Raw genomic sequence first — 27,565 nt, forward strand, 5'->3', positions numbered from 1 at the left:
TTTTACGGTGGTCTGATGCCCTATTTCTTTCTCTTTTTTGTTTTATTTTTTCTATCCAAACTTATCTATTTTTCTTCCTTCCCAATCTTCGAATTTGACGTTTAGTCTCTTTTATCTTTTCTGATTCAAATTTCTCATTGGATGAACTTGCAAATGTTGGCACTACATTTATTTCTCTTCGTGAGAGAAGTATTCTTCCTCTTTATATAATTCAACTTGATTTGTTTCTTATCCTTCACTAGGTCTAGATTCAGTCATCGACTCTACCAACTCATGTAGAGCAAGTTAGATTATTGGTTGATCTAGTTCAGGGGGAATTCCTAGGGGATTTCCCCTTCCTCACCTTCATCATTGAGCACTTCATATATGTTCCCATTATGACCATTATTTGCAGATTTTCTCGTTCCTTCTCCACTATTAGTAGATTTATTGTTGGGAGAGTTATATCTGATTCCTCTCTGATTTTATTGTTCCTGCTGCTTATTAGGGGGATGTTGTTATCTATCAGGTTTCCTCCATTTATTTGCTTGCTTCCACTGTTATCCTAACTCCCTTATTTATCCTAATCTTCTTGCCTTTTAAGGCAATTTCTAGCAAAGTGACCATATTCATGGTGAGCTTTACACTTAAAGGGGAGCTAATCATAATCAACCTCTTGGTTATGGGACGAGTTATCCAAGCTGAGGTTGATTGTAGCAAGAAACCCCTTATCCAAATCTACTTCCACACAAATTCAGGCACACGAGAAGAGACTATCTCGAGGCTCTCCACAATCAACATAATTTCCCAAAGAGTTGCTAATACTTCTAAAGGTAGCGTCATTCCAACAATGGAGGGGAAGAAAGGGTAGCTTAACCCATACAAGAACATCAACAGGGACATCACAATTTGAATTAAAATTGGGGCTCCATTGATCCCAAAAAATCCCTTAGGCACCCATAAAGTATGATCCACTCTGGAAGATTAGATCTTGATCTGATTTATTTTCAAAAAAGAAGGTGAAGAACCCTTTCCCACAGAAGGAAGAGATGATCTCCCTTATTAATGGTTTCCATTTTTTCTCAATCCACATGCGGACGGATCTGGGTGATGGCCACAAACCGATAAATTAGTCCACTAAACCCCTTTCAACAAGTTGGAGGGCACATGATCTAGCATGTGGAGCAGAGACCTCCACTTTCAGAATATCATCTAGCTTCTTAACGAAGCAAGAAAAGGGGGCTTTTTGAAACCTTGGCCTATTGGTCACTATGGAGTTGAATGTGATGATCTCCTGATCCAATCAAGATGGAGAGGTCATATTGGTCATGACTGACCACCTGGCCCTTTTGGGCTACAACTGCTACAAAGGATCTCGAGGACGAAATGAAACAGATCAATCAAAGAGCTCACTAGGGGATCCACACAAAAGAGGACGACCTTGCCATGAGCAGAGTGTTGACGCGGAGGAGAGGTGACCTGACAATCAAATCTTACTGGGAGCAGGTTCGCTCAGCGCTATAGTTAAAGCTTGTAATTATCTCGGGAATTTACCACTATCATCCCCAGTAGATTATTTGCGGGAAGCTCCCTGTAATGAACATATCGTCGATCCTAAAACTCTTCCCACCATTGTTTTCCACTCTGGATGATCCCCACCTTTAGATGCTGCAGAACTTCTCCAAGTAAGCATTCTTCACGCAAAACCCTAATTCTCAGAGTTCGGAAATTAATATATTATGTATCAATTCTCTCATAATAATACTTACATTAGTGATGACATTGGATAGTGGGTAGCCATAGAGCGCCTCTCAGCGTAAATCTCTCCCATATTGAACCGACCTTTAAGTATTTACACTCATTTATGGACACTACAACATCTCTCCCATACTAAACTATAGAGTACCTCTAAACATAATTAAAAATAAGATAATCCCCAATTTTTTTTTAAATAAATTATAAAAAATTTAAAAATTGAAAACTTATCCATCATTCACATAAAATTATATTCTACCTATCAACCATTCACATAAATTTATATGAAAAATAATATAATACATAAATTTATATGAATTGAGAAGCTTTTTTGATTTCCAATAAGCAAATTGAAAATTTATCGACCATTCATATAAATTTATATTAGAGACGCTACACTCTCATATAATGTGAGAATGTGATAAAAAATACAAATTTAACATGACTCCTCATGTTGTGGAACCTCAATAATTTTGATGCTTTAAAAAGAAGGAATTTAGCGCATATGTAATGACTTTCTTTACAAACTTTTCCACATTGAACGACCTTTAAAGTAAAAGTATCAGAAAATCTATGAAATATATGAGAAATAATATTTAAATCGAAGACACGAAGACAGTGGATCATTTCATTTCCCTCCCGAAGTTATGGCCAGTGCATGAGTGAATTGATCATCAGACAAACTCAATCTTAATGATAACATAAATAGATGTCACAAGCAACCAGAAATGTTGTCAAGAAAAGAACAGCTCAAGACACAGGGATTTTAGATACCAGCTGACGCAGTTTTGGACGCTTTCAAAGTATGGGACGAGAATGGAACTGGGAACGCGTAGAATGCGATTTGAACAATGTGCCATTATTAAAATTTATCGACATACTTGCTTGCGGTTCACTTATACTGGTGCCAACACTCTATACAGTAAAGAAAACCCATTGATTTCACCACAATTTGAAACTAATGCAATTACTTTTTCTCACCTTTTACATTCTTGTCGTAATATAAAAAAACTCAGAAGTCTCCATGCTCACATGGTCGTATGTGGGTTTGGGTTGAACTTGTTTTTGTGTGCCAAAATTCTAAACATGTATGCTAAATGTGGTAATTTGAAGGATGCACGACAAGTGTTTGACAAAATGCCTGAAAGAGATGTAGTCCCCTGGACTGCAATGATTGCGGGGTATGTTCAGAATGGATGCGCCAATGAGGCATTGACACTGTTCGATCAATTACCCCTGGAAGGGATCATGCCCAATTCATTCACTGTTGTGAGCGTTCTTCAGGCATGTGCTCAGATGGGAGCACTGCAACAAGGTAAGTGGATTCATGACTATGTAAATAGAAATGGGTGCGAGTTCAATGTTTACGTTGGGACTGCCTTGATAGTTATGTATGTCAAATGTGGGAGTGTGAAGGATGCACGCAATGTGTTTGACAAAATGTCTCATAGGAATGTGTTTTCATGGAATGCAATGATTGCTGGATATGCTGAGAATGGCGATGTTGACGAGGCCTTGATACTTTTTCATAAAATGCAGTTTGCTGGTGTGATACCTGACTCGGTCACGATGGTGAGCCTGCTTGCTGCCTTTGCCAATTCAGGAGACGTGCAGCAAGGTAAGAGGTTCCATGGTTGTATAAGTAGGAAGGGGTTTGAGTGCAATGTTTTTGTAGGGGCAGCACTGATAGACATGTATGCTAAATGTGGGGTTATAGAGGATGCGCGTCGGGTGTTTGATGGAGCAGCTAAGAGAGACGTCGTCTTATGGACTGCGATGATTTCAGGGTATTTGCAGAATGGATATGCTGCCGATGCCATAATGTTGTTTCATGAAATGCAAAGGGCAGATGTGCCACCGGACGTGATTGCGATGGTTAGCGTGCTTTCAGCTTGTGCCCATTTAGGTGCTTTGCAACAGGGTAAATGGATCCACGATTGTATAATTAGAGTTGGACTTGCGTCTGATGTTATTGTTGGCACTGCTCTCATAGATATGTATGCCAAATGTGGTAGTCTAAAGGTTGCTAGGCAGTTCTTTGACAATATGTCTCAAAGAGATGTGGTCGCATGGAATGCTATGATTGCTGGTTATGGAATGCATGGGCATGGCAAAAATGCTATTTCACTTTTTACTGAAATGCAACAGATGGGCATGAAACCAAATGGGGTTACCTTAATTTGCGTTTTGTCTGCATGCAGTCATGCTGGCCTGGTGGATGAAGGCCGGCAAAACTTTGATTGCATGAATACAAAATACAATATTGAGCCTGGGATGGAGCATTATGCCTGTATGGTAGACCTTCTTGGCCGTGCTGGGCTTCTAGATGAGGCAGAGGCTTTAATCAATGCGATGCCACTAGAACCTGCTGCTAGTGTATATGGGACCTTGCTCGGCGCCTGCAGAATTCACTACAATGTTGAGCTAGGGGTGCGTGTGGCAGAACGCCTATTGGACATGGCACCTGCAGATACGGGATTTTATGTCTTGCTCTCAAATATCTATGCTGCAGCCAGCAGGTGGGATGATGTGGCAAAGGTTAGAGCAGTTATGAAAGAGAGGGGTTTGAGAAAGACCCCAGGACGCAGCTTTATTGAGATAGATAATGAGATTCATGCATTCCTAGTGGGAGACAGATTACACCCAGAATGTGAGAAAATTTATGCAACGTTGGAGACTTTGGCGAGGCAGATTGAGGCTATAGGGTATGTACCCAATACAAACTCTGTTCTCCTCAATGTGGAGGAAGAGGTGAAAGAAGAGATGCTCTATAGTCACAGCGAGAGGCTGGCGATTGCTTTTGGTCTAATGAAAACAAGCCCTGGGACAACAATCCGAGTAACAAAGAACCTGCGTGTGTGTGATGATTGCCATATTGCCACTAAGTTTATCTCTAAGATTGTTAGGCGAGAAATTATTGTTAGAGACGCAAGTCGTTTTCATCATTTTAAGGATGGAGCATGTTCATGCGGAGATTATTGGTGATATCACTTGGAGAAATATAAGAGAAGCTCATGAACCACATTTAACATGGACGAATTGTGTTCCTGTGGGGATTACTTATAATTTCAACCATAGCAATCTGAGACAGAAGCTTGCAGGGATACAAATTTATGCAAATAGAGATTCATTGTCCTTATTAGAACTAGGGGCTATCTAAAATGGAATTATTTTTGATAGATCAACATAGGATATATCTAAATCTGTTTACTTTTTAAGAAAGCAGAGAGAAAAGCCTAAATTTGCCGAGACTGATTTGACTTAATGTAGGCAGTTAGAGCCTCTAGATTATGTTACCAACACAAATTTTGTGCCGCTGGAGGTGAAGGGAAGCATGCTTTTACGGTGGCAGTGAGAGGCTGCTGATTGCACAAATCCCTAATCAATAAGTACCTATGTGTGTGTGGTGACTGCCATATTGTCATCGAGCTTATCTCCAGGATTGTTAGGCGAGAAAATATTGTGAACGATGCAAGTCATATTCATAATTTCAAGGACAGATCATGTTCAGGTGGGGATCATTGGTGATATTAATTGAACAATATCTGAGAAGCGTGTGAATCTACAATCTTACGTCTATTAGAGCCACACCTTTCAAGGATGTATCTTGTTCTTGTGGCAATTACTGGTGATATTTATTGAAGCAATATCAATCATAAGCTTGTGAGGATACAAACTTATGCACAAAAGGAATTCGTTGTCCTTCCTGTTCCTGCATGTTTATTAAGATAAAATTCTTTCTGACAGGATATACCTAAATTTCTTTACTTTGAAAAGAAACTATTGAAGATGCTTCCTTTCTACTGTTTTAATTAGCTTCACCCATTGGATGTTGAGTCAGAATTGTCATTGACACCGGGACTAGGAACTATGTTTGTAGCTTCACTCGACCTGCTTCCATAGCCATGATAGTTCCTGCTTTTTTAGCGGGCTAAACCTATCACAAGTTTGGGGACAACTGAATTTTGTTGGAGAAACATTACTATGCTCTTGACCAACCAGTCAGGCTCTAGTTGGTAATTTCTTTACCTTAAGAGAGGAGAGAAAAAATGTTGGAGACCTTCACTAAGGTAGGAAAAGGTTGCAGGGTATGTTCCCAACACAAACACATAAGCTTTCTGCCCCTCGATGTGGAGGAGGTAAAGGAAGACACTACGCTCACAGTGAAAGGCTTGTGATTGCCTCCTTGGGACACCAACCCGAATCACAATAAAGCTGTGCGTGTAGAGATTGCGATATCATTAGTGAGTTTCCCCAAGATTGTTCGGTAAGAAATTACTTTTAAGAAATGCATTTAGTTTTCATCATTTCAAGGATGGGTATTTTTCATGTAGTGATTATTGGTGATATTAGTTGAAGCAATTATAAACATAAGCGTGTCTGGTGTCTATTAGAACAACACCTTTCAAGGATGGATTGTGCTCTGTTGAGGATTGTTGGCATTTTTAATTTAAGGAATCTCAGATATGATATGGAAGGGTACCAACTTATTCATAATAGGGTTAACATTCTCTAACGTTGTTCATCTTGTTATTATAGGTTAACTAACGTAAAATGATTTATGATTAATTAAAATTTAGGATATGTTTAAATTAATTTATTTAAGGAAATCAATGAAGATAGCACTATTTATTTTCACTGGAGAAAAGATTTGTTTTTATGAAGAGGATGGGATAGGGTGTATTGCTTTCCATTTTAAGATTAGAAGTTATAAAATCCTTTTAAATGTACTCAATTTTTCTCCATGAATTTCTAGAGATGTTGTAGCCCTAAACTAGAGATACTACAATCAGCCCAAATGAACTATTTCAAGGAAAAGTACATTAAGAGATCTCTTTTTCTAGTTTGATTGAGATTCAAGTTTGATTGAGTCCATTCAGTTCCTAACTATGATTATGGTTGGCAGTTGAGTTGTCTTCCATTGAATATTTCGAGGAAGAGGGATTTCGAGGAAAAAAACCTGCTTTTACATACTTAAGCAAAGGATGAGGGTGTTTGGTAACATGCCATCTCTTGTGGAGTTTGCCCCCTTATTCCTCAAAGTTTTGACTCTGGAGGAAGGAGGAAGGTGACTCTGGAGGAAGGAGGAAGGTGACTATCAGTTAGACAAGTAGAAAGTAACTCCAAAGGTCCCAATCAGATTTGACCTCTAAGATCTTTTAGTGCAACATTTACCAACCTAGACACACATAAACATAAAGAGATCATTTTTGACCCATAGTTTAATTCTCATGAACTTTGACTACTAAAATTCTCTCTCACATATATATATATATATATCATTTTTTTAGTAGCAAGAAAAGTTTAATTCCAATGAGGGTTTTTTTACAAAGCCACAATGTCACTTTGAGGCAATGTCACATGGTTCGGGTTCAAATTTGTGTTTGGCAACGATTAAATTCAATTTTTTTTGATGAAGTTCGAATGAGGTTTGACATTAAATTTGACTATAATCAATTGACAAATATATATATATATATATATATATATATATATATATATATATATATAATTTAACTTACATAAATTATAAATTATTCAATTCACATATTTTTAATTATATTTCAAAATTTATATATGTTAAAATGCATATTTACCTATGTTGCATGAGTTTCTGGAACGTGGGAACATTGAGAACTTGGGTACGGGTGTCGGGAATGGCTAGAGGTTTCCCCAAAATTTACAAGAAACAACGAATTGAGAGCGGTAATATTATATAATAAAAAAACAAAAAACAAAAATATATTTTTTAATTATATAAGTTAATAATAATCAAAATTAATATTGACTCAAAATATTCAAATATTAAAATCAATTTAAATATATAAATAATAAATATGTAATCTCTCTTATATATACATATATTCTCTGGGTGTCTCTCTCCAAGTCTCTCTCTTATATATATATAAATAAAATATTAAAATGTCATGTTCATTACTAGTGCTTTGACACATGACTAGTTTTTGAAACGATCTGGGTTTAAAATACAAAGGAACAATTTTACATATGTTTCTCTAGTTATTCTTAAGAGAAAAAGTAAAACAACTCTAATGTTTAAGTATTCTCTGCCACATACGATACGCACACACAATCTTCTGCGATATATATACATAAACAACAAAAGAAGTACTCATCAGCATGACATCCCAGATATCGCCCTTACATCGAGGTGCCACACGCTTCCTTAACTCATCAAGGGATTGCTCCAGTTTCTCAATTAAGGATATCTATCGGTGTTAAGGATGTCTTTGGTTTTTCTTCCTGCGAAGGTTTCAACATAGACTCATGTTTTGTGGGTAGTTCAACATATTTCTCCACAAATTTTGTATTCCCCAACCCCAGGGAACTCTGGAACTCCAAAAAAAACTAGTCTTCAAAGCTCTCAGAACTTTCCTCAGCTCTCATTGCAACTTTCGCTGAAAAGGGAATGTTCCCATATAGTGCCAAAGCTCCAAGAAGCACAGGAACCATTGGAACGGGTTTCCCACCTCTCAAAAACAGTGCTTGTGTAACATAGATATTTACCTATTAAATAATTTATAAATTTATATTATAATATAAATACATTAGATAATAAATATTATACTTATACTCACTTCACAAAATTCAATATAAGAAATCAAGCAAACTTCACAAAATTCAATATAAGAAATCAAGCAAAATTTCAATATAAGAGATCAAGCAAACAACTTTTAAGTTTTTTTTTGGTAACTCACTTAAATTGATTAACCACCTAGATTGAAATTTTTTATTTGCATAAATACAAATCCATACATTACAAGGAATAAATACTCACATATCTTATAAACAAGTAGTGAATGTAATCTATAGCCTTAATATTATATCGTGACTTCAGTGCGGTAAAGACTGAAAGTTATAATAGATTAAACACTTTAGAAGAATACCGAGGACTTGGGCAGATTTACTTGTCGATGAAAATAACACCGAGGATCGGGGCGATTTATTTGTCGATGAAAATGTCATCGCCGAATCATTCAACCACCAAAGTGGCAACACACATACCATGAATTGAACTGAATTGGTAATTCAACAAGCAAACGTAGTGTATTTTACCGAAATAGCACACATACGTTAACGGAGGCCAAGAAAAAGATCAACCGAACTGATGTCTATAGACTAAAAGAACATATGGTCGGGCTCAGCCTTGACGTACAATGCCATATTGCGATTAAGCAGAAGCGAACTAGGACGAACCGAAACAGAATTGAACTCTTTTCTGTTTTGTTTTGTTTGGTTTGAAGGTTAGTCGAAATTTGAATCTCAATGCACGAATTATGTGATATAGCTTTGAGGTAATAGTTGAATGTGTGGTTGTTACCCAATGAGATTATATTAAATGGTTTCATGATTGATGCAGACATAAATTGGTCAAAGGCTATCTTCATGTCCTTCAATTTTAAAATCTTATAGGGTCCACAATCATTGGTGCGGAACGGGGAGTCTTTCACTTGTGGGCAAGGTTTGATTCCCATGAAGGCTTTTCCTAAAGGCATGGGTCATCACCTTGAGGTAGTTGCCAAATGCATGGCCAGATAAAGAGGGACTATTTTAAATGATTTTATGACTTGTGGATACATAAGTGGATCAAAGCCTACTACCACATCCTTAAATTTTTCTAGCTCAAGTGGTTTAGCATAATTGGTTTGATCAAATTGTTTCAGGGTGGAGTTCAACATGAGGTCTCTAGTTCTAGGCATATAAGATTTGAGTCTAGTTGAGTCCTATTGTCTTACTGATTGTAATTGTAGTTGATTGTTGTGTCGCCCTCCATCTGAACATTTCGAGGAAGAGGAAGACATAGAGGTTAATACAACCCACACTTACAATTAAAAGCCTTTATTTAACTATGAAGATCACACCATCAAATGTGATCTTCAACATACTTTGGTATTATTGCCAAATGGTTATATCTCTACAAATGTTATAAAGTTTTCAATATCCCAAATTGACTCATAGGAAGAATATGCCTCCAACAACAACTATTAGCAAGGACACAATTAAGCCAACTTATAAGCATCCCATCTTTAACATGATAGTTTGAGAAAAGATTCTTGATTGTCCAAAATCAACTAACACACAAATGGAAGTATGCACCTAGAGTTTGAGTTGAAAGGATACAAATATTTTCATTCTTTATAATTAGAACACCCATTGCTAAGCTAATGATTTAGGTGTTTGTTGGTCACTTGAGTAACAAATGAACAACATGATTTGTGTTTACCTTCTTGTACTTAATAATAGAACTAACAAATGACCAATATGACCAATATGATTTGTGTTTACATTTTTGTACTTAATAATAGGTCAAACCACTACATATAACAAGTCTACTTTAGATGACGATGTTTGTGTTTTGAACAATGAATGAAGAAATTGTAATGGTTGATGATCCATATGAATAGTACTCTCTTTTCCAAAGAAGAAATGCCTCTAATGCTCCAAAGTTCCTAGCAAAATATAAAATTCTTAAACACTATATTTTAGTTTCATTTGAAAAAATGTTTCATGATAGTAAGTTACAAGGTTTCCTTTGTGATTTTAAAAGAAACATCTACATAAAATTGTGAAGGATTTGTTTTTACCTTAAATGGCCATTGTAAAGCATGAAGAATGAGTTTGGGTTGTGCACAATGCATGTTTTAGTTGTTGAAAAGTCACAAACTTTTAAGATGATGACGAATATGCTTACAACTTGCAATAAGTTGATTAAGATGATGACGAATATGCAAAACTAACAAATGAATTCATATCAAAAGATTGCACATTTGAAAATTTTTTCTAACTCATAAAAATTGGTAAGTGTGAACTTTGATGTACAAAAATAAAAATTCTATAATTTGGTTTCAATTTATGCCTTTGAAGAAGTGCAACATGTCATATACTTGATAATGAGTTTCCTTCATTATATTGTAAGCAAGGACATATACTAGTTATAAATTGGATGGAAGTGGTTTAAATTTTTTGATGATATAGGTTAATAGAATATGAGGTATTTAGGGGGAACTCATTTGCTCCTCAAAAATCTTGCTTTATGTAATTCCTTTCATCATCATGAACATAATGAGTAACTATATGGTAAGTTTGATAAGTGATTTACCATGTGCACTTGGGCTTGTAACTTCCAAGGAGCACCATGAGGACAATGAACCAACAAGTGGGGAAGTATGATGGTCAGATAAATATTTTATTTTTGGTTGATAAATATCCATATCCCAAGCCTGCATATAATTTTGGCCTTATGTGTTATTTTTCCAAGCTTATGGGTGGACATATATTTCTCATGCAAGCTTGTCGTTAATGCAAACTTTTGGAAATGTAACCCTTGGGGGAAGTCATTTTGTCATGAGAGAGTTGTTGGGTACGCTGATGTTGGTGTTGGATAAGTTGTCATAGTACTTCCATAATGTTGCTATAGTTGTTGCCATGAACTATGTGGCAACCATGACTATGTTCACGGGTAATTGCTGAAATTAAGATAAATTAGTTTACAATTGAGTTTTCTTTAGTTCCTACCAACTCACATTTCTTGGCTAGCTAAGCATTGGATGGAAGTGGGATAACCTAAGCAACTATTTAGTAGTGAAGGGGATCCCATTCCTTGTCTTATGTATTGTTGCAAAGGGAAGAGAGGTTGGTGAGTAGGATGCCTGTAATAAAAATGGTCTGGATTGCATTGGGTTGAGTGAGAGAAACTAGAACCATAGCCAATAATACACACTTGTTTCATTGCTTAACATGGGAGTGGCACCTTACTTGATCTAATGCCTATGGTTGGGAAGAAAAACACTCCCATGGAGCTATTTCCCCAAGTGCAACTTATAATAGATAAATAATTTGGTAATTATTATTATATGTTGATGAATAATGCATGTGGTTGTTGTTGTAAATGAGTGACATGTGCTTCTTGGGGAAGATACATTTCTAGAATTCAACATTGATTCAAGACTACATTCAAGTTGTCTTGGAGATAAACAAATGCATATTTAAGGTTGTTATAGCGTTGTTGTGATTCAAATGGCATATTTATGCCTATGTTCTATTTTTAATGTTTGGAGATGCCAAATGGGCTTTGTGGGTATCACAGATGAAGCTACAAGCATGAATAATGTAATTAATTTATGCGGAAATGGACTGCACATGTATGTTGATATAATTTTACATATATTCATTGTGAATATTACATGTATCAACTAAAAATATCATTATCTTCAGTAATGATTGAAGGCATGCATGGGTAATGGTTGAATTTGTTTATGGGCAATGTTAATTTCATTGCTTAATGATAATTGCCTGTAAATTCTATATAATAATCATTATTACAACTTAAATTGTAAAATTGGGCTCATTACAATATGGTATCCAAGCATTTGGAATGTGTTTTCTTTAGTACCCATCACATGAACAAGAACATAAAGGCAACTAAAGATGCTATAACCTAAGCCTCTAAGTCATAGGTTGGATAGGTTGAAACCATGTAATTTTACATGTTTTAACATTCCCAACTTATCACTTGAAAATTTTGGACAAGACTTACAAGTGAATACTTTTAACTATGTGTCTATATAACCTTTGTTGGCATTATGACACAGGTTTGGCACTATGACATAGGTGTTGTCCTTGATGGCAACTCACTCAGATGGAAAATCACTGTTCAGGCTCTCAGAATGAAAGAAAAAGAGATATATGCAGGTTTCCTTTGACGAAGTCGCGTATACACGCAGTATTGCCGATCAAAAGTCGCGTATGTGTATGCATGCATTTTCATGCACGAAAAAACACGTACATGTGGGAAAACTTATTTTTGGTCCATGGCATTTAGTCCTTGGTATTTGGACCTATGGTTTTGGACCATAGTATCTTGTCTGAAGTGTTGAACCCAAGTATTTGGTCCAAGGTATTGATTCGTTATGGTTTTGGACCATGGTATTGTGTAAGGCCTAAGACTATAAAAGGGGAAGGAGATCATTAGGCATGGACATATTTTTGACTTAAGTATTGAATATTTGATAAAGAGCTAAATCTAAAATACTGGTCATTGGGTTATGATGCATAGCTGGATCTGAATCTAGGAGGAACCTGAGCGCAAGAAGAAGGATAAGTACTATTGATGGGTCAAGATCTTAAGGCTTGAATAGTAGTATCTTTGTGTGATTTTGATCTGTTATTTTTGGCACATGACTTGATCTATAAATCTGATAATCTAGGTATAACTGATGTCTGAATAAGTAAAAAGGATGAATTATCTTTTATAGATCTATACGCAGGTTCAACAAAGCAAAGGCGCGTATACACGCTGGTTCTGTAATTCAAAATAGTGTATACGCAGGTTGGCCTTAATTCAAAAGCGTATGCACGCAGGTTGTACACATTGAAGTAGCGTACGTCTCTTGATATATGTTTTAGCTACTTCTGTTTATTGCTGCAGTGGTCTGGGTTCAGAATTGGTGTTTGGTTACTGTTACTGTTTTCTGGGTACAACATTTAGAGAAGTGACTATTTGATTCAGTTTTGTTTGGTGCAAAGGAGATTGGTTGATACAGATATACTTGATGTTTGATTGATGTTATTCATGGATCCAGTCTGAAAATTTATGAAACGTGGTCCCTGGAAGAAAAGAGAAGGTTGTAGCCTTCTGTAGGTTAGCACCTACGTACTAGTACCTCAGCTAGTACAAGAGCTAAGGGGGTTGTAGCTCCCTTCCAGGAGAAGCTGGAGAACGAGAGAAGGTTGTAGCCTTCTGCAGGTAGCAGCCTGCGTATTGGTATAAGACTGCACCAATACAAAATCATTGTAAAAATAAGTTTCTAATTAAAATAAGATAGAGACGAATTGCAGCAGGTGGTTTTCACCCACATTGGGTTTCCACCTTATATCTTTGTGTCCATGTGTGTGATGATCTGTTCTGTTTTACTGCTCCTGTTTACTGTTCTTATGATTAATGAAGTCCTGATGCACTGATTAAAGATCAACAATTAATGAATCTTAAGTTTTCTGATATACGCTGGTTTCTTTAGACACAGTAGCGTATATACACAGTTTCCCATAGCTGAAGTAGCGTATACAAATCTGATTGTGAAATGAAAAATAATTGATTTGATAATACTAATTCACCCCCCCTCTCAGTATTATTTCCAACAATTGGTATCAGAGCAGGTCCTTCAGAAGAGGCTTGATCGCTTGAAGGAAGATCTATCATCATGAGCAACTATGAAAAGGAGGCATCTATCAGGCCACCAATCTTTGATGGAAGCAACTTCGTCTATTGGAAGGTAAGAATCACAACCTATCTTCAATCTCTTGGTACAGAAGTTTGGGATATCGTGGAAACATGATACACATTTCCATCAGCAACTCCTACAGATACGGCTGGTAAAATTAGTATGAAACAAATGCAAAGGCTGTCAATACTCTATTAGGGAGTTTATCTCAATCAGAATTCGTCAAGGTTATGCAGCTCAAAACCGCAAAAGAAATATGGGACAAGATCGTTCTGAGCTATGAAGGAGATGATCAGGTAAAACGTGCAAAACTACAAACTCTCAAAATCCAATATGAAAATCTCAGAATGCACAATGATGAAAATGTGGCTAATTATTTCTTACGTATAGATGAGATTGTTAATTGTATGAAAAACTTGGGTGAAGAGATAAAAGGAGCTACTTTGGTTGAAAAGGTTCTAAGATCTTTGTCTTCTAAGTTTGAATCAAAAGTTTTAGCCATAGAAGAAAAGCAGAATCTTCAAAGCATTACCATGTCACAGTTGCATGGAATCCTAACTGCTTTCGAAATGAGAAAAAGGGGACCATTAGACATGAGAGAATCTGCATTCAAAGCCTCAGGAAAAGGAGAATACAATGAGTCAGAACATATGTCAGAAGGAGAGGAAGAATCAAACTTTGTCAAGAACTTTCAACGGGGTTCTAGAAGATTCAGAGGTAAGCTACCTTTTAAATGCTTTGCTTGTGGAAGAGTTGGTCACTATGCAGCCAAGTGTCCTCATAAAAATAAGCTTGACAAAAGTAAGGAACCAGATAGATGGAACAGAAAACAAAATGTAAGTAAGAAGAGCTATTATACACATGAAAATAGTGATGGATTTTCAAATAGTGATGAAGATGAAAAAGGTAATGATTATAGACTTTTGATGGCTTTTGAAGATGATGATTTCTTGGATGCTATAGATGAAGAAGGTCTTTATGAAGAAATTTCTAAACTTAAAATTTGTTTAGAAGAAAAGAATATGATTATAGATACTCTGACATTCCAACTTGCTGAAAGGGAAAAACACAATGAAAAGTTAGAATGTGAAATTGTGGGACTTAGAAAAGATATTGAGAAAACAAAAGCTCTTAATCTTAGATTTGCTAAAGGATCTGAAACTTTAGATGAGATTATCAAAGTGCAGCGTTCTCCTCTAATCAAGACAGGTCTTGGGTATACTGAAGAAGAATCTCAAGCACAAAAGCCATCTACCTCCAAAAGTTATCTTGAAGCAGCAAGGAGAAGTGAACAGGTTGACAATCGACAGCAAAGGCACAATGCAGATCACCAGGTAAATCAGGGACAATTTACTTCAAGAATGAACAGAGATCACCAAGTAAATCAAGAGCAATCTACTTCAAGGATGAACAAAAGCTACAACCAACCGCAGGTAAATCATTCTCAATTTACCTCAAGAACGAATGGCTATGGAAATTACAATCACCTGGACAGAAGGCTTGATAATCGCAGGAATTTCTTCAATGGCCAATGTTTCTCTTGTCATAACTTTGGACACAAAGCAGCTCAATGTGTTGCCTACAAGACCATCATGACCAGAGAAGCACGAAATCAAAGGAGTGTGACTGGAATCATGAAAAGAACCTACAATAACTTTTCTGCTCTTGAAAATGAAATAGAATGTTCTATTTGTAACAACTTCGGTCATGAAGATTTTGAATGCAAGAGTAGGTTTCGGCAAACAACTCAGAAGGAGCAAGCTTCATTGAGTCCCAAAACATGGAGGAAGAAAGAACCGCAACTAGAAAGATGTGGTATAGCCTTATATGCGGAAGGGCAGGAAAATCAGTGGTACATCGACAGTGGATGCTTGAAACATATGACAGGTGATAAAGAAAAAATTCAATCATATAGTGCCTTAGAAAAGGAAAAGAAGGTCTCATTTGGAAATTACACCCCTTGCATTCATAAAAGGTAAAGGTTCTATTATTTTGAAAGAAAAGGTCAAAGCTGGAAATGTCATGTATGTTGATGGCTTAAAGCATAATCTATTGAGTGTCAGTCAAATGTGTGATCAAGGAAATGAGGTAATATTTCGATGAAATGGATGTATTGTTCATGAGCTTGATACAGGAGAAACAATGATCAAAGGCATAAGAACACCAAATAATTTATACATACTCAAGGGAGGACAACAACAATGCTATCTAAGCAAGAATGATGAACACTGGCTATGGCACAGAAGATTGGGGCATCTAAGCTTCTCTCAGATAAGGAAAGCATGCAAATATCAGGGGGTTTGTGATCTCCTTGACATCAGAATTCCAAACAATACAATATGAAAATCATGTCAGTTTCGGAAGCAAACCAGAACTAATTTCCCTGAGAAGGAAGGATCAGCTAGTAGGCCACTTGAACTTGTCCATATTGATGTATGTGGTCCAATTAGGAAGAGGTCACCTCGAGGAGAAGAATACTTCATATTGTTCATTGATGACTTTTCAAGGATGTGTTGGATAGGACTCCTGAAGCATAAAGACGAAGCTTTCAAAAATTTCAGAGCATTCAAAGCCTTCGTTGAAAACAAATCAGATCGCAGAATCAAATGCCTCAGGTTTGATGGAGGAGGGGAATTTACCTCGGATGAATTTTTCGATTTTTGTGAAGAACATGGAATAAGAAGGGAATTCTCTACTGCAAGGACTCCTCAACAAAATGGAGTAGTGGAAAGGATGAACAAAACGGTTCAACAAATGGCTCGTGCTATGCTTGATGAGTCTGGAACTCCCGCAACCTTCTGGGGTGAAGTTGCATTTGCTGCGGTTACTATTCTCAACAAGACAAACGTTCGGGTGAACAACACTCAAACTCCTCATGAACTTTGGTATGGTAAGACTCCCACAGTTAAATACTTCAAGATTTTTGGAAGCAAATGTTACATCAAAAGGACTGATGAAAACCTTGGCAAGTTTGAACCTAGAGCAGATGAAGGCATTCTCCTTGGTTATTCTCCCCACAACAAAGGATACAAGTGTTACAATAAAAGACTTGGAAAAATTGTTGAAAGTATTGATGTAGTGGTTGATGAAGAAGGAAACATTCCTAGGCAGGTAAAACCCGAAGATTTCGAAGATGATGAGGACTATCCTTCAACATCAAATCAAACTTATGATGAAGAAGATACCCATGAGGCACCAGAAGAACAGATAAGGATAGAAGAAAAGACTCCATCCAGGTATGTTCAGAAGAATCATCCAGAAACTCAAATTTTGGGGCAGAAAGAGGCGGGTGTACAAACAAGAAGAACTATTTCAGAAGCTTCAAGCTATCTAGCATTGCTCTCCTCCACTGAACCACAAAATGTAAGAGAAGCATGCAAAGATGAATGCTGGGTCAAGGCCATGAATGAAGAACTTGAGCAGATTGAAAAGAATAACACTTGGGAGTTGGTTCCTAGACCAAACGATAAGAATGTCATAGGGACAAAATGGATATTCAAAAACAAGCTGAATGAAAATGGAGATGTTATTAGAAACAAGGCCAGACTTGTTTGTAAAGGGTATGCTCAACAAGAAGGTATAGACTTTGAAGAAACTTTTGCACCGGTTGCTAGACTTGAAGCCATAAGAATGTTCCTTGCTCTTTCTAGCTTTCAGAAGTTCAAAGTTTTTCAAATGGATGTGAAATCTTCCTTTTTAAATGGAGACTTGGAAGAAGAAGTGTATATTGAGCAACCAGATGGATTCATCCTTGGAAATGATCCAAAACTTGTATGCAGAATTAAGAAGGCACTCTATGGTCTTAAACAGGATCCAAGGGCTTGGTATTATCATCTGGACAAATACCTCCATCAACAAGGTTTTTCAAAAGGATCAGCAGATAGCAATCTATATGTAAAAATTAAGAATGATAAATTGCTAATACTTATTGTGTATGTTGATGATATCATCTTTGGTAGCAATGAAGCCATGAGTCAAAATTTTTCTTTGCTGATGCAGAAAGAGTTTGAAATGTCCTTGCTTGGTGAGCTGACATATTTTCTTGGTTTACAAGTCCAACAAAATAAAGACGGTCTCTTTTTGTCACAAACAAAGTACCTCAAGGAGATCTTGAAGAAATATGGCATGGAAGATTCAAAACCAGTATGTACCCCTATGGTAACAGGATGCAGCCTCAACGCCAATGATGATTCAACAACAGTACATCAACCAACCTATAGATCCATGATTGGTAGTCTGCTCTATCTGACAGGTACCCAACCAGACATCATGCATGCAGTGGGAATAGTTGGAAGATTCCAGGCAAATCTGAAAGAAGCACACCTTCAGGCAGTTAAAAGAATTTTCAAATATCTTCAAGGGACACAAAACTATGGCTTATGGTATCCTAGAGATACAGATTTCACACTTCATGCATATACAAATGCAGATTAGGCAGGAAGCGTGGTTGACAGAAAAAGCACTAGTGGTGGTGAATTCTTTATGGGTTCCAGATTAGTCTCTTGGTTCAGCCAAAAGCAAAGTTCAATTGCTTTATCTACAACTGAAGCGGAATATGTGGCTGCTGCATCTTGCTGCACACAACTCCTTTGGATGATGCAAATTCTGTAAGATTTTCAAATCACTTGTACTCCACCTATCTCTATTTTATGTGATAATACAAGTGCAATCAGCATTTCAAAAAATCCAGTCATGCATTCAAAGACCAAGCACATACCTATCAAATATCATTTTCTCCGAGAACAAGTGCTTGAACAAAAGGTCAAATTGGAGTATGTTCCCTCCAAGGAACAGGTTGCTGATATACTCACCAAACCACTGCCCAGGGAGACATTTGAATACCTTAGACAAAACCTGGAAGTAGTTGATGCATCATCTTGCTGTTGAAACTTGTCTGTTTCAGAGAAAAGTGGTTGTAAACAAGTTTAATGAGGCGAATTCGCGTACATACGCCGGTTTATGTGGATACGGTCGCGTATATGTTGGTTTGAAGACAAACAGTGGGCTAGGCTCAGGATGAAAGGGGTCTGATATGGGTCTGACAGAGACCATTTGGCATAGGTTCAGGGGTAGCCTATATATTCTTCTAATAATGAATTGTTGGAATTATCCTAGAAGATCTTGGTTTAAGATCAGAGTGTTTTGGTTTCAGGGGGAACAGGTGCAGAAGAAGAATATGGTTGCTGGTCTGAATGATGATTGACAGATGCTGCTGATGATAGTTGTTGATAACTATCACAGTTTGGTTGTAGATATTTCGTCTCTATGTCATGTATTTCTTTTCTTATCAAGGTCATGTAACGACCTACTTTCGTTTCCCCACTATGCTTGGGATGGATAATGTAATGTTCTTGTTTTATCTTGTGTAAACTTTTGGTGTATCTCCACTTGGTTGGGTGAATGAGTCAATCCCCACTTGGTTGGTAGATGGATGTATGTATGAGTCTTTGGTGAGAGGAAGGTCATTTATGATGTATAAAGTTATGTATATTCTTGTAGAACATCTTCTTGCATACCTTGCCTACAATCAGGGGGAGCATGGATAGCACAACAGAGTAGAGATTTCAGCATGAACTCAGGGGGAGCATAACCCTTTGCCCTTGATGTCAAAGGGGGAGAATGACTTTGAGTGACTTGGGGTTGCCATCAAGTCCAAAGGGGGAGATTGTTGGCATTATGACACAGGTTTGGCACTATGACACAGGTGTTGTCCTTGATGGCAACTCACTCAGATGGAAAATCACTGTTCAGGCTCTCAGAATGAAAGAAAAAGAGATATACGTAGGTTTCCTTTGACGAAGTCGCATATACACGCGGTATTGCCGATCAAAAGTCGCGTATGCGTATGCACACACTTTCATGCACGAAAAAGCGCGTATGTGTGGGAAAACTTATTTTTGGTCCATGGCATTTAGTCCTTGGTATTTGGACCTATGGTTTTGGACCATAGTATCTTGTTTGAAGTGTTGAATCCAGGTATTTGGTCCAAGGTATTGCTTCGTTATGGTTTTGGACTATGGTATTGTGTAAGGCCTAAGACTATAAAAGGGGAAGGAGATCATTAGGCATGGACATATTTTTGACTTAAGTATTGAATATCTGATGAAGAGCTAAATCTAAAATACTGGTCATTGGGTTTTGGTGCATAGCTGGATCTGAATCTACGAGGAACCTGAGCGCAAGAAGAAGGATAAGTACTATTGATGGGTCGAGATCTTAAGGCTTGAATAGTAGTATCTTTGTGTGATTTTGATATGTTATTTTTGGCGCATGACTTGATCTATAAATCTGATAATCTGGGTATAACTGATGTCTGAATAAGTAAAAAGGATGAATTATCTTTTATAGATCTACATGCCGGTTCAGCAAAGCAAAGGCGCGTATACACGCTGGGTTTGTAATTCAAAATAGCGTGTACGCAGGTTGGCCTTAATTCAAAAGCGTATGCACGCAAGTTGTACACATTGAAGTAGTGTACGTCTCTTGATATATGTTTTAGCTACTTCTGTTTATGGTTGCAATGGTCTGGGTTCAGAATTGGTGTTTGGTTACTGTTACTGTTTTCTGGGTACAGCGTTCAGAGAAGTGATTATTTGATACAGTTTTGTTTGGTGCAAAGGAGATTGGTTGATACAGATATACTTGATGTTTGATTGATTTTATTCATGGATCCAGTCTAAAAATTTATGAAACGTAGTCCCTAGAAGAAAAGAGAAAGTTGTAGCCTTCTGTAGGTCAGCACCTACGTACTAGTACCTCTGATAGTATAAGAGCTAAGGGGGTTGTAGCTCCCTTCCAGGAGAAGCTGGAGAATGAGAGAAGGTTGTAGCCTTCTGCAGGTAGCAGCCTGTGTACTGGTATAAGACTGCACTAGTACAAAATCATTGTAAAAAGAAGTTTCTAATTAAAAGAAGATAGAGACGAATTGCAGCAGGTGGTTTTTGTTAGACTCCGTCTTGCCAGTCTGCTGTCAGAGTCAAATTATAAAAGTTCATTTCTCGTTATGTACATTCCTGTTTGATGTCTAGGTCAGCAAGGAGTTGACTTGCTATTTAGGGCTAGGTGCAAGTTATTGTTCTCAAGGTGCTTCATAATACCTGTAGACTAGAGGAAGGTTCAGTAAGTTTTTTAATTTTATGTCATTGTCAATAATGAGAAATTGATTCTTCTTCAAAACAGGGTTTTGAAGAAGAAATCATCAGATGTATCTTTTCATCATGTAGCTCCTCAGTTGCAGATGCTGGTTCTCCTCGCCAAAGTTCGATGCTAATTATCCCTGCAAACATACAAAGGAGCCATCATTTAAATCAGAAAATATCAAAGAAGCCAAAGTAAAATGGGGTCACATGGCTGAGAATCTGATGGATGGGAGACTTGATAGAGGTTTACTACTTGCTCTTGCAGTGGGAATTGCTGCAGGCACAACTGCTACTATTACTTCAATAGGTTTTCCATATGCTTTTGGTGTTTTCTATACTGCACTTCAAGTTAGAAGGGAAAAGAACAGAGAGAACAAAGACATCGTCTCAAATCAGAAAAGACGAAAAAGACACCACACAAGCCAAAAGAATGTCAGATCTATAGAGAGATACTTCAGCGGGCACTGACAAAATGGGAGGATGTTGATGTTTCATTTGACAGTTTTCCCTATTTTTTATCGGATGATACAAAGACTGCACTATTGGATGCCATACATTCTACTGGAGGCAAGGGAGTTACAACCCAGTGATCTACAGAAAGTGGATCATTATACAAATGTACCAGTATTACCAAGCAGTGCAAATAGAGAAACATAAATCGAAGGATGCTGTTCCATCGTCAAGAAATAAACATCGAAAGAAAAACATCCAGACGAGGTCTTTATGAACCTTTCATCTTCATTGGATTCGATTGCTCAGTTGGAACTCTTACAGGCTCCAGGTTTACCATATCTCCTACCTGAACAATATCAGCAGAATCTAAGGTTGAATGGAAGAGCCATGGTGATGTTTTGATCCGGATTTAAACAGGAACGCAACAAATTACAGAGATAACCATATACACAAAGATGCAGCGGAAATAATACTTCATTTCATTAATGGAAAATACTGAAATATGCTTACAAACAGAAATGGAAATAAACTAGCTAGGAAGATGGTAGCTTATCTCTGAGAAGAGATGTGATGGCTACATGCTTCTGAACTGTGTTACAATGAGGCTCGAAGGCCTATTTATTGTTGAGAAACAATGGAAAACCCTTAACATTCCAAAACCTAACCCTAGGAGATGAAACACCAAACTGTGGGCCCCGTTTGGGGTAAATTGGTACATCAACTTCCCGGGGTCGTAACTTTGGCATATGATCTCCGTTTGACGCGTACAATAGCTCGTTAGAAAGATCTATCCGAGTACTACCACTTTGGGAGGCAACATCGCTCCATGGACCCATGTTGCCCTAGATTCCCAAAAAAACGTCGTTTAGGGCCTCAAAACGGCTCCGGAAGTTCAGGACCCGAAAAACTGCTAAAAATAGTAAACTGTGCTACAATTAAGGTAACTAAAAATGCTGAGAAAGACAATGGTGGGGGTCCAGGTGGACTTGGCAGGTGGCCACCAATATCCACATGGATCATTCCTCCCCCCTTAGGAAGCAATGGTCCCCATTGCGTTGAGCTCCTCCATGAGATGAGGAAACTTTTGCTGAACTTGTTCCCTGGTGAGCCACTTGCCCTGCTGAAGGAGTTGGCCTGCTTTGACAACTCGATACAGTTGGATATTCTGTTGGCGAGTGTTCTTGATCTGTGTGTCCATGATCCGATCAGTTGCAGCTTGTTCCATGCAATCTGGATTTAATTCTGTGGGTTTGAGCTGTTCTGCAATGTCGGATGTGTCTAGCAATGGTGGAAAGTATGGCCGAAGGCGGTCCACATTGAACACTGGGTGCAGGCCAAGGAATGGGGGAATGCTGAGCTCAAATGCATTGTCTCCCATAGCCTTAGTAATGGTGTAAGGACCATATCGGAGTGGTCTCAATTTCCGATAGGCTCCAGTAAGGCGTTCCTTTTGCAAATGCAACCAGACTTTGTCGCCCACCTGAAACTTGTGTGGCACCCGATGTTGATCATGTCGCTGCTTGTACTTGGCATTTGATTTCTCAAGAATGTCATGGACCTGCTGGCGAATATGTTGGATGCGCTCAATGAAGCTGGTGGCCTTATCTGTTTCGGACTGGACATGAGCTGAATTCATGTGAGTAGCTGCAAGTGGCATGGCCACATCAATGGGGCATAGTGGCTGGAATCCCAAACCCACCTGAAAAGGGCTATGGCCAGTGGAGCTGTGAAGAGCTCGGTTGTAGCTGTGCTGAACATAGGGGAGGCTCTCGTCCCATGTGCGTGGATGCTTTGAGTTATACATGCGCAGAATGTGCACAATCATCCTATTGACAACCTCTGTCTGGCCATCAGTTTGAGGATGGAAGGCTGTGGACTTCGTGAGTTTGGTGTCCAGCATTGACCAGAGACTGGACCAAAAGGTGCTGAGAAACCGACTGTCCCGATCTGAGATGATAGACTGTGGGATCCCAAAGTGCACCCACACTCGTTCAAAGAAGAGTTTAGCAGTGGCTTCTGCTGTGATATTCTTCTTGCAGGCCATCATAATGGCCATCTTTGAGAACCTGTCGACGACCACAAAAACACAGTCATTTCCATGCTTAGTGGAAGGAAGGCCTGACATGTAATCCATGGAGATGGATTCCCAAGGTCGACTAGGGGTAGGCAACGGGGTATAGAGGCCTTGCTTCTTAATGGTCGGTTTGGCAATGGCACAGGCAGTACATGATCGGATGTACTTCCCAACATCCTGTCGAAGATTCGGCCAATAGAAATAGTTTTGCAGTACTGCCACTGTTTTCTCGACCCCGAAATGCCCAGCAGCCCGACTGTAGTGTGCTTCCCAAATCATCTTGGCACGCTCGCTTGAAGGAACACAAAGGTGACCGAGGTGGCATAATAGGGCATCCTGGAGGTGAAAATCTGCAACCTGCCGACCCTCCAAGAGTGTCTGGTATGTGTGGCCGAATTCTGGGTCGCTTTTGTAGAGAAGTGGCCAATCAGAAGTCTCGTGCCCGCAAGAGTTGAGCACGGTGGTTAGCGCCATGATCGGTGGTCGACTGAGGCAATCTGCAACATTATTGGTGCTGCCCTTTTTATACTTGATATTCAAGTGAAACTGTTGCAGGTATGTAGACCACTTCTGATGGCGATCATTCTGCAATTTCCCTTGGGTCTGTATGAACTGCAGAGGTCGGTGGTCTGTGTGGATGACCGTTTCCTTCCCCAAAATGTAATGCTTCCATTGTCGGCAGGCCTGTACAATGGAATACATCTCTTTATCATAAGTGGGGTACTTCCGGACTGTGTCTGAAAGTGTTTCACTGTGATATGCCACTGGATGTCCATGTTGAGTAAGGACTGCCCCAATAGCATAGTCAGAGGCATCTGTCTCGACCTCAAATGGTTGTTGTAAATCTGGTAACGCGAGCACTGGTGCCGTGCAGAGGCGATCCTTCAACTCCCTGAATGCCTTCTGTTGAGATTCAGACCAAAAGAATTTTGCTTTCGCCCCGCCCTTGGTGACTTGACTCAAGGGCCAAGAAATATGAGAAAATCCCAACACAAACCTGCGGTAGAAGTTGGCAAGACCTAGAAAGCTGCGGAGCTCTGTTAGAGTGGTTGGAGAGGGCCAATCCCGAATGACTTGGACCTTGGCTGGATCGACATGCACCCCCTGTTCATCAATGATGTATCCCAGATACTGAACCTCGGTCATGCCAAAAGTGCATTTCTCCAAATTGGCACATAGCTTGTGTTGCCGCAGTGTTTGGAGAACCTGTCGGATGTGGTGGAGGTGCTCTTCCCAACTCTGGCTGAAGATCAGAATGTCATCCAAGTATACTACTACAAAGGAGTTGGTGAATGGCCGCAAGATGTCATCCATTAGCCTCATAAAGGTTGCAGGAGCATTCGTCAATCCGAAAGGCATGACCAACCATTCGAAGAGGCCCTCCTTGGATTTGAAGGCAGTCTTCCACACATCTGAGGGTTCAATTGGTACCTGGTGATATCCTGACTTCAGATCGATCTTGCTGAAATATTTCGCCCCCTTTAGTTGGTCTAGGAGGTCATCAATCCGCGGGATCGGGTACCTATTACGGACAGTGATCTTGTTCAGCGCCCGATAGTCAATACAGAGTCTCCACGTCCCATCCTTCTTCTGTACCAACACTATCGGGCTCCCACAGGGCGAAGAACTCGGACGGATGTGACCTTTCTGCAGGAGCTCCTGAATCTGCCTCTTGATTTCATTGTTCTCCAGAACGGAGCGCCGATAAATTGGTCCATTGGGTAGCGGCGCACCTGGGGTCAGATCGATGGAGTGCTTGACTTGACAGTGCAGAGGAACCCCTGCCGGGGAGGTGAAGATGTCTTTGTACTCCTCCACAATCTTGTCCATCTGTAGCTGCCGTGCAGAGGGACCCCGTTTGGAGGCCGCGGCCACTGTCTTCTTCTTCCCTTGAGGGCGTATCATCAGGAAAACAAATTTCCTGGTTTTGGAAATGATCTTACTGCATTGTTTTGCAGTAATCAAAGAGATGGCGGCAGGTGGTGCTACCTCTGGTATCCTGAACAACTTATTTCCCAATGTAATAATAACAGCACGGGGCCTTGATTCATACACAGCATGTCGCTTCCACAAGTATGGTTGTCCTAGTAATACATCACAAACTTCAAGGGGAGCAATGTCACACAATACCTCATCCGTGAAGGGCTTGATGTTGTATGGAAGGCGACACTGCTGGCTCACGCGAAGATCTCGCCCTTGGTGAAGCCACCCAATGGTGTATGGTTGTGGATGTGCTGTGGTCGGTAAGCCCAACCGCTTCACGACCTCTGCCGAAATGAGGTTCTTTTGACTCCCGCTATCAACAATGAACTGTATCGGGGAGCCCGTTACCCACATCTGGGAGTGGAAGAGACGCTCCTCCTCCTCTGGATCTTCGGGTTCATTTTTCTGGATCTTTGCGGTAGCAACAGTGGCGCTGGGATCCGCATCAATGATCTGCTTCCCTTTTTCATACCCCTTATCGGGTTCTGACTCAGAGTCGGAACATGCATCTGATTCTGAAACCTTTAGCTCAGCCACCAGTGACTGCTTGGCCCGACACTCACTTGTGTTGTGAGTGGAGCTCTTATGGAACTCGCACCATTTTCCAGTGTCCTTTCTCGGCTTCGCGGCGTTGCTCTTTGCTTGCAGCTTCGGCTGGTTGTCTTGGGCTGTCCCGCCTTGGCTTTGTCCTTTGTTCTGTGGTTTAGGGGCACCTTTCCCCTGCTTTGGATTCGCAGATCCAAAGTCTCGCTTCTTTTGTTTAAACTTCTGCTCGACCTTGACGGCATACCGGTATGCTGCGCCGAGCGAGGGGATGTTTAGGAACTGTATTTCTTCCTGGATGTACTTGTGCAGGCAGCCACGGTATTTGAGTATCAAATGTTGCTCCGAATCCTTGATACCCAACTTTGTGCGAAGGGTATGGAAAAGATTGGTGAACTCCGGCACGTCTTGGTCCCTTCCCTGCCGCAGCGTGGTCCACTTTATGTATTCATCCTCATAGCTTCCGACAGGGTAGTACTGCTCCTTGATGGCATCCCGGAACGAATCCCAGGTGGGTGCGGCTGAAAATAGTGAGCCAGTACTTTCATCCTTCTGCTCGCAGTAGGTTTCCCACCAGTCCTTGACGTGGGGGGCTGCTTTGAGAAGAGCAAAAACAATCTTTTCCCGACTCGAAAATTCATGAACAGAAAAATAACCCTCTAGCAGATTTAACCATTTATCTACGGCATCGGCGTCTATCTGACCCTCGAATATGGGGATTTCAAAATTAACTTGTACCTTAAAGGGTGTGGCGTTTCCAGAGGAGCTGCTGGAAGCCGATGCGCCGCTTCTGGGTAGCCGCTGAAGGATCTGCGCAAAGCTGTCCATCATCGCGTTCCGTTGTCGCTCGAGCGCTTCTTCGAGCAAGATTTTGATGGGATCTCCTGCCCCCTCGTCTTTCTTCTCGTCCGCCATGGGAGGCCGTCGGGATTTGCGAGGCTGGTCTTGCAAAGGTTCAACCAGTTCAAGCCCTAACTCCTTATATCCCGACCTTGTTGGGGACATGCAAAGAAAAACAGAGAAAAAGCAGACCGCTCTGATACCACTGATCCGGATTTAAACAGGAACGCAACAAATTACAGAGATAACCATATACACAAAGATGCAGCGGAAATAATACTTCATTTCATTAATGGAAAATACTGAAATATGCTTACAAACAGAAATGGAAATAAACTAGCTAGGGCGATGGTAGCTTATCTCTGAGAAGAGATGTGATGGCTACATGCCTCTGAACTGTGTTACAATGAGGCTCGAAGGCCTATTTATTGTTGAGAAACAATGGAAAACCCTTAACATTCCAAAACCTAACCCTAGGAGATGAAACGCCAAACTGTGGGCCCCGTTTGGGGTAAATTGGTACATCAACTTCCCGGGGTCGTAACTTTGGCATATGATCT

At 39.5% G+C, this 27,565-nt stretch overlaps 1 protein-coding gene across 2 annotated transcripts; it reads left to right on the plus strand.

Annotated features, from left to right (window-relative positions):
* Window positions 1-2,286: 2,286 nt before the first annotated feature.
* LOC149249475 (pentatricopeptide repeat-containing protein At1g11290, chloroplastic-like) lies at window positions 2,287-5,488 on the plus strand. 2 transcript variants are annotated; one of them, XM_089458705.1, is made up of 2 exons: window positions 2,287-3,352; window positions 3,521-5,488. In XM_089458705.1, exons 1-2 carry the CDS (start codon window positions 2,551-2,553, stop codon window positions 4,717-4,719), a joined length of 2,001 nt encoding a protein of 666 aa, XP_089314831.1. In that variant the 5' UTR covers window positions 2,287-2,550; the 3' UTR covers window positions 4,720-5,488. The 2 variants fall into 2 exon arrangements, with proteins under 2 accessions (XP_089314831.1, XP_089314832.1); XM_089458706.1 differs by having other exon boundaries at window positions 2,287-2,624; window positions 2,848-5,486.
* Window positions 5,489-27,565: the final 22,077 nt, after the last annotated feature.

Source organism: Pinus tabuliformis, chromosome 7, assembly GCF_031772625.1.
Source record: "Pinus tabuliformis cultivar Carrire ecotype Pingquan chromosome 7, CPIR1, whole genome shotgun sequence".
Lineage (NCBI taxonomy): Eukaryota > Viridiplantae > Streptophyta > Pinopsida > Pinales > Pinaceae > Pinus > Pinus tabuliformis.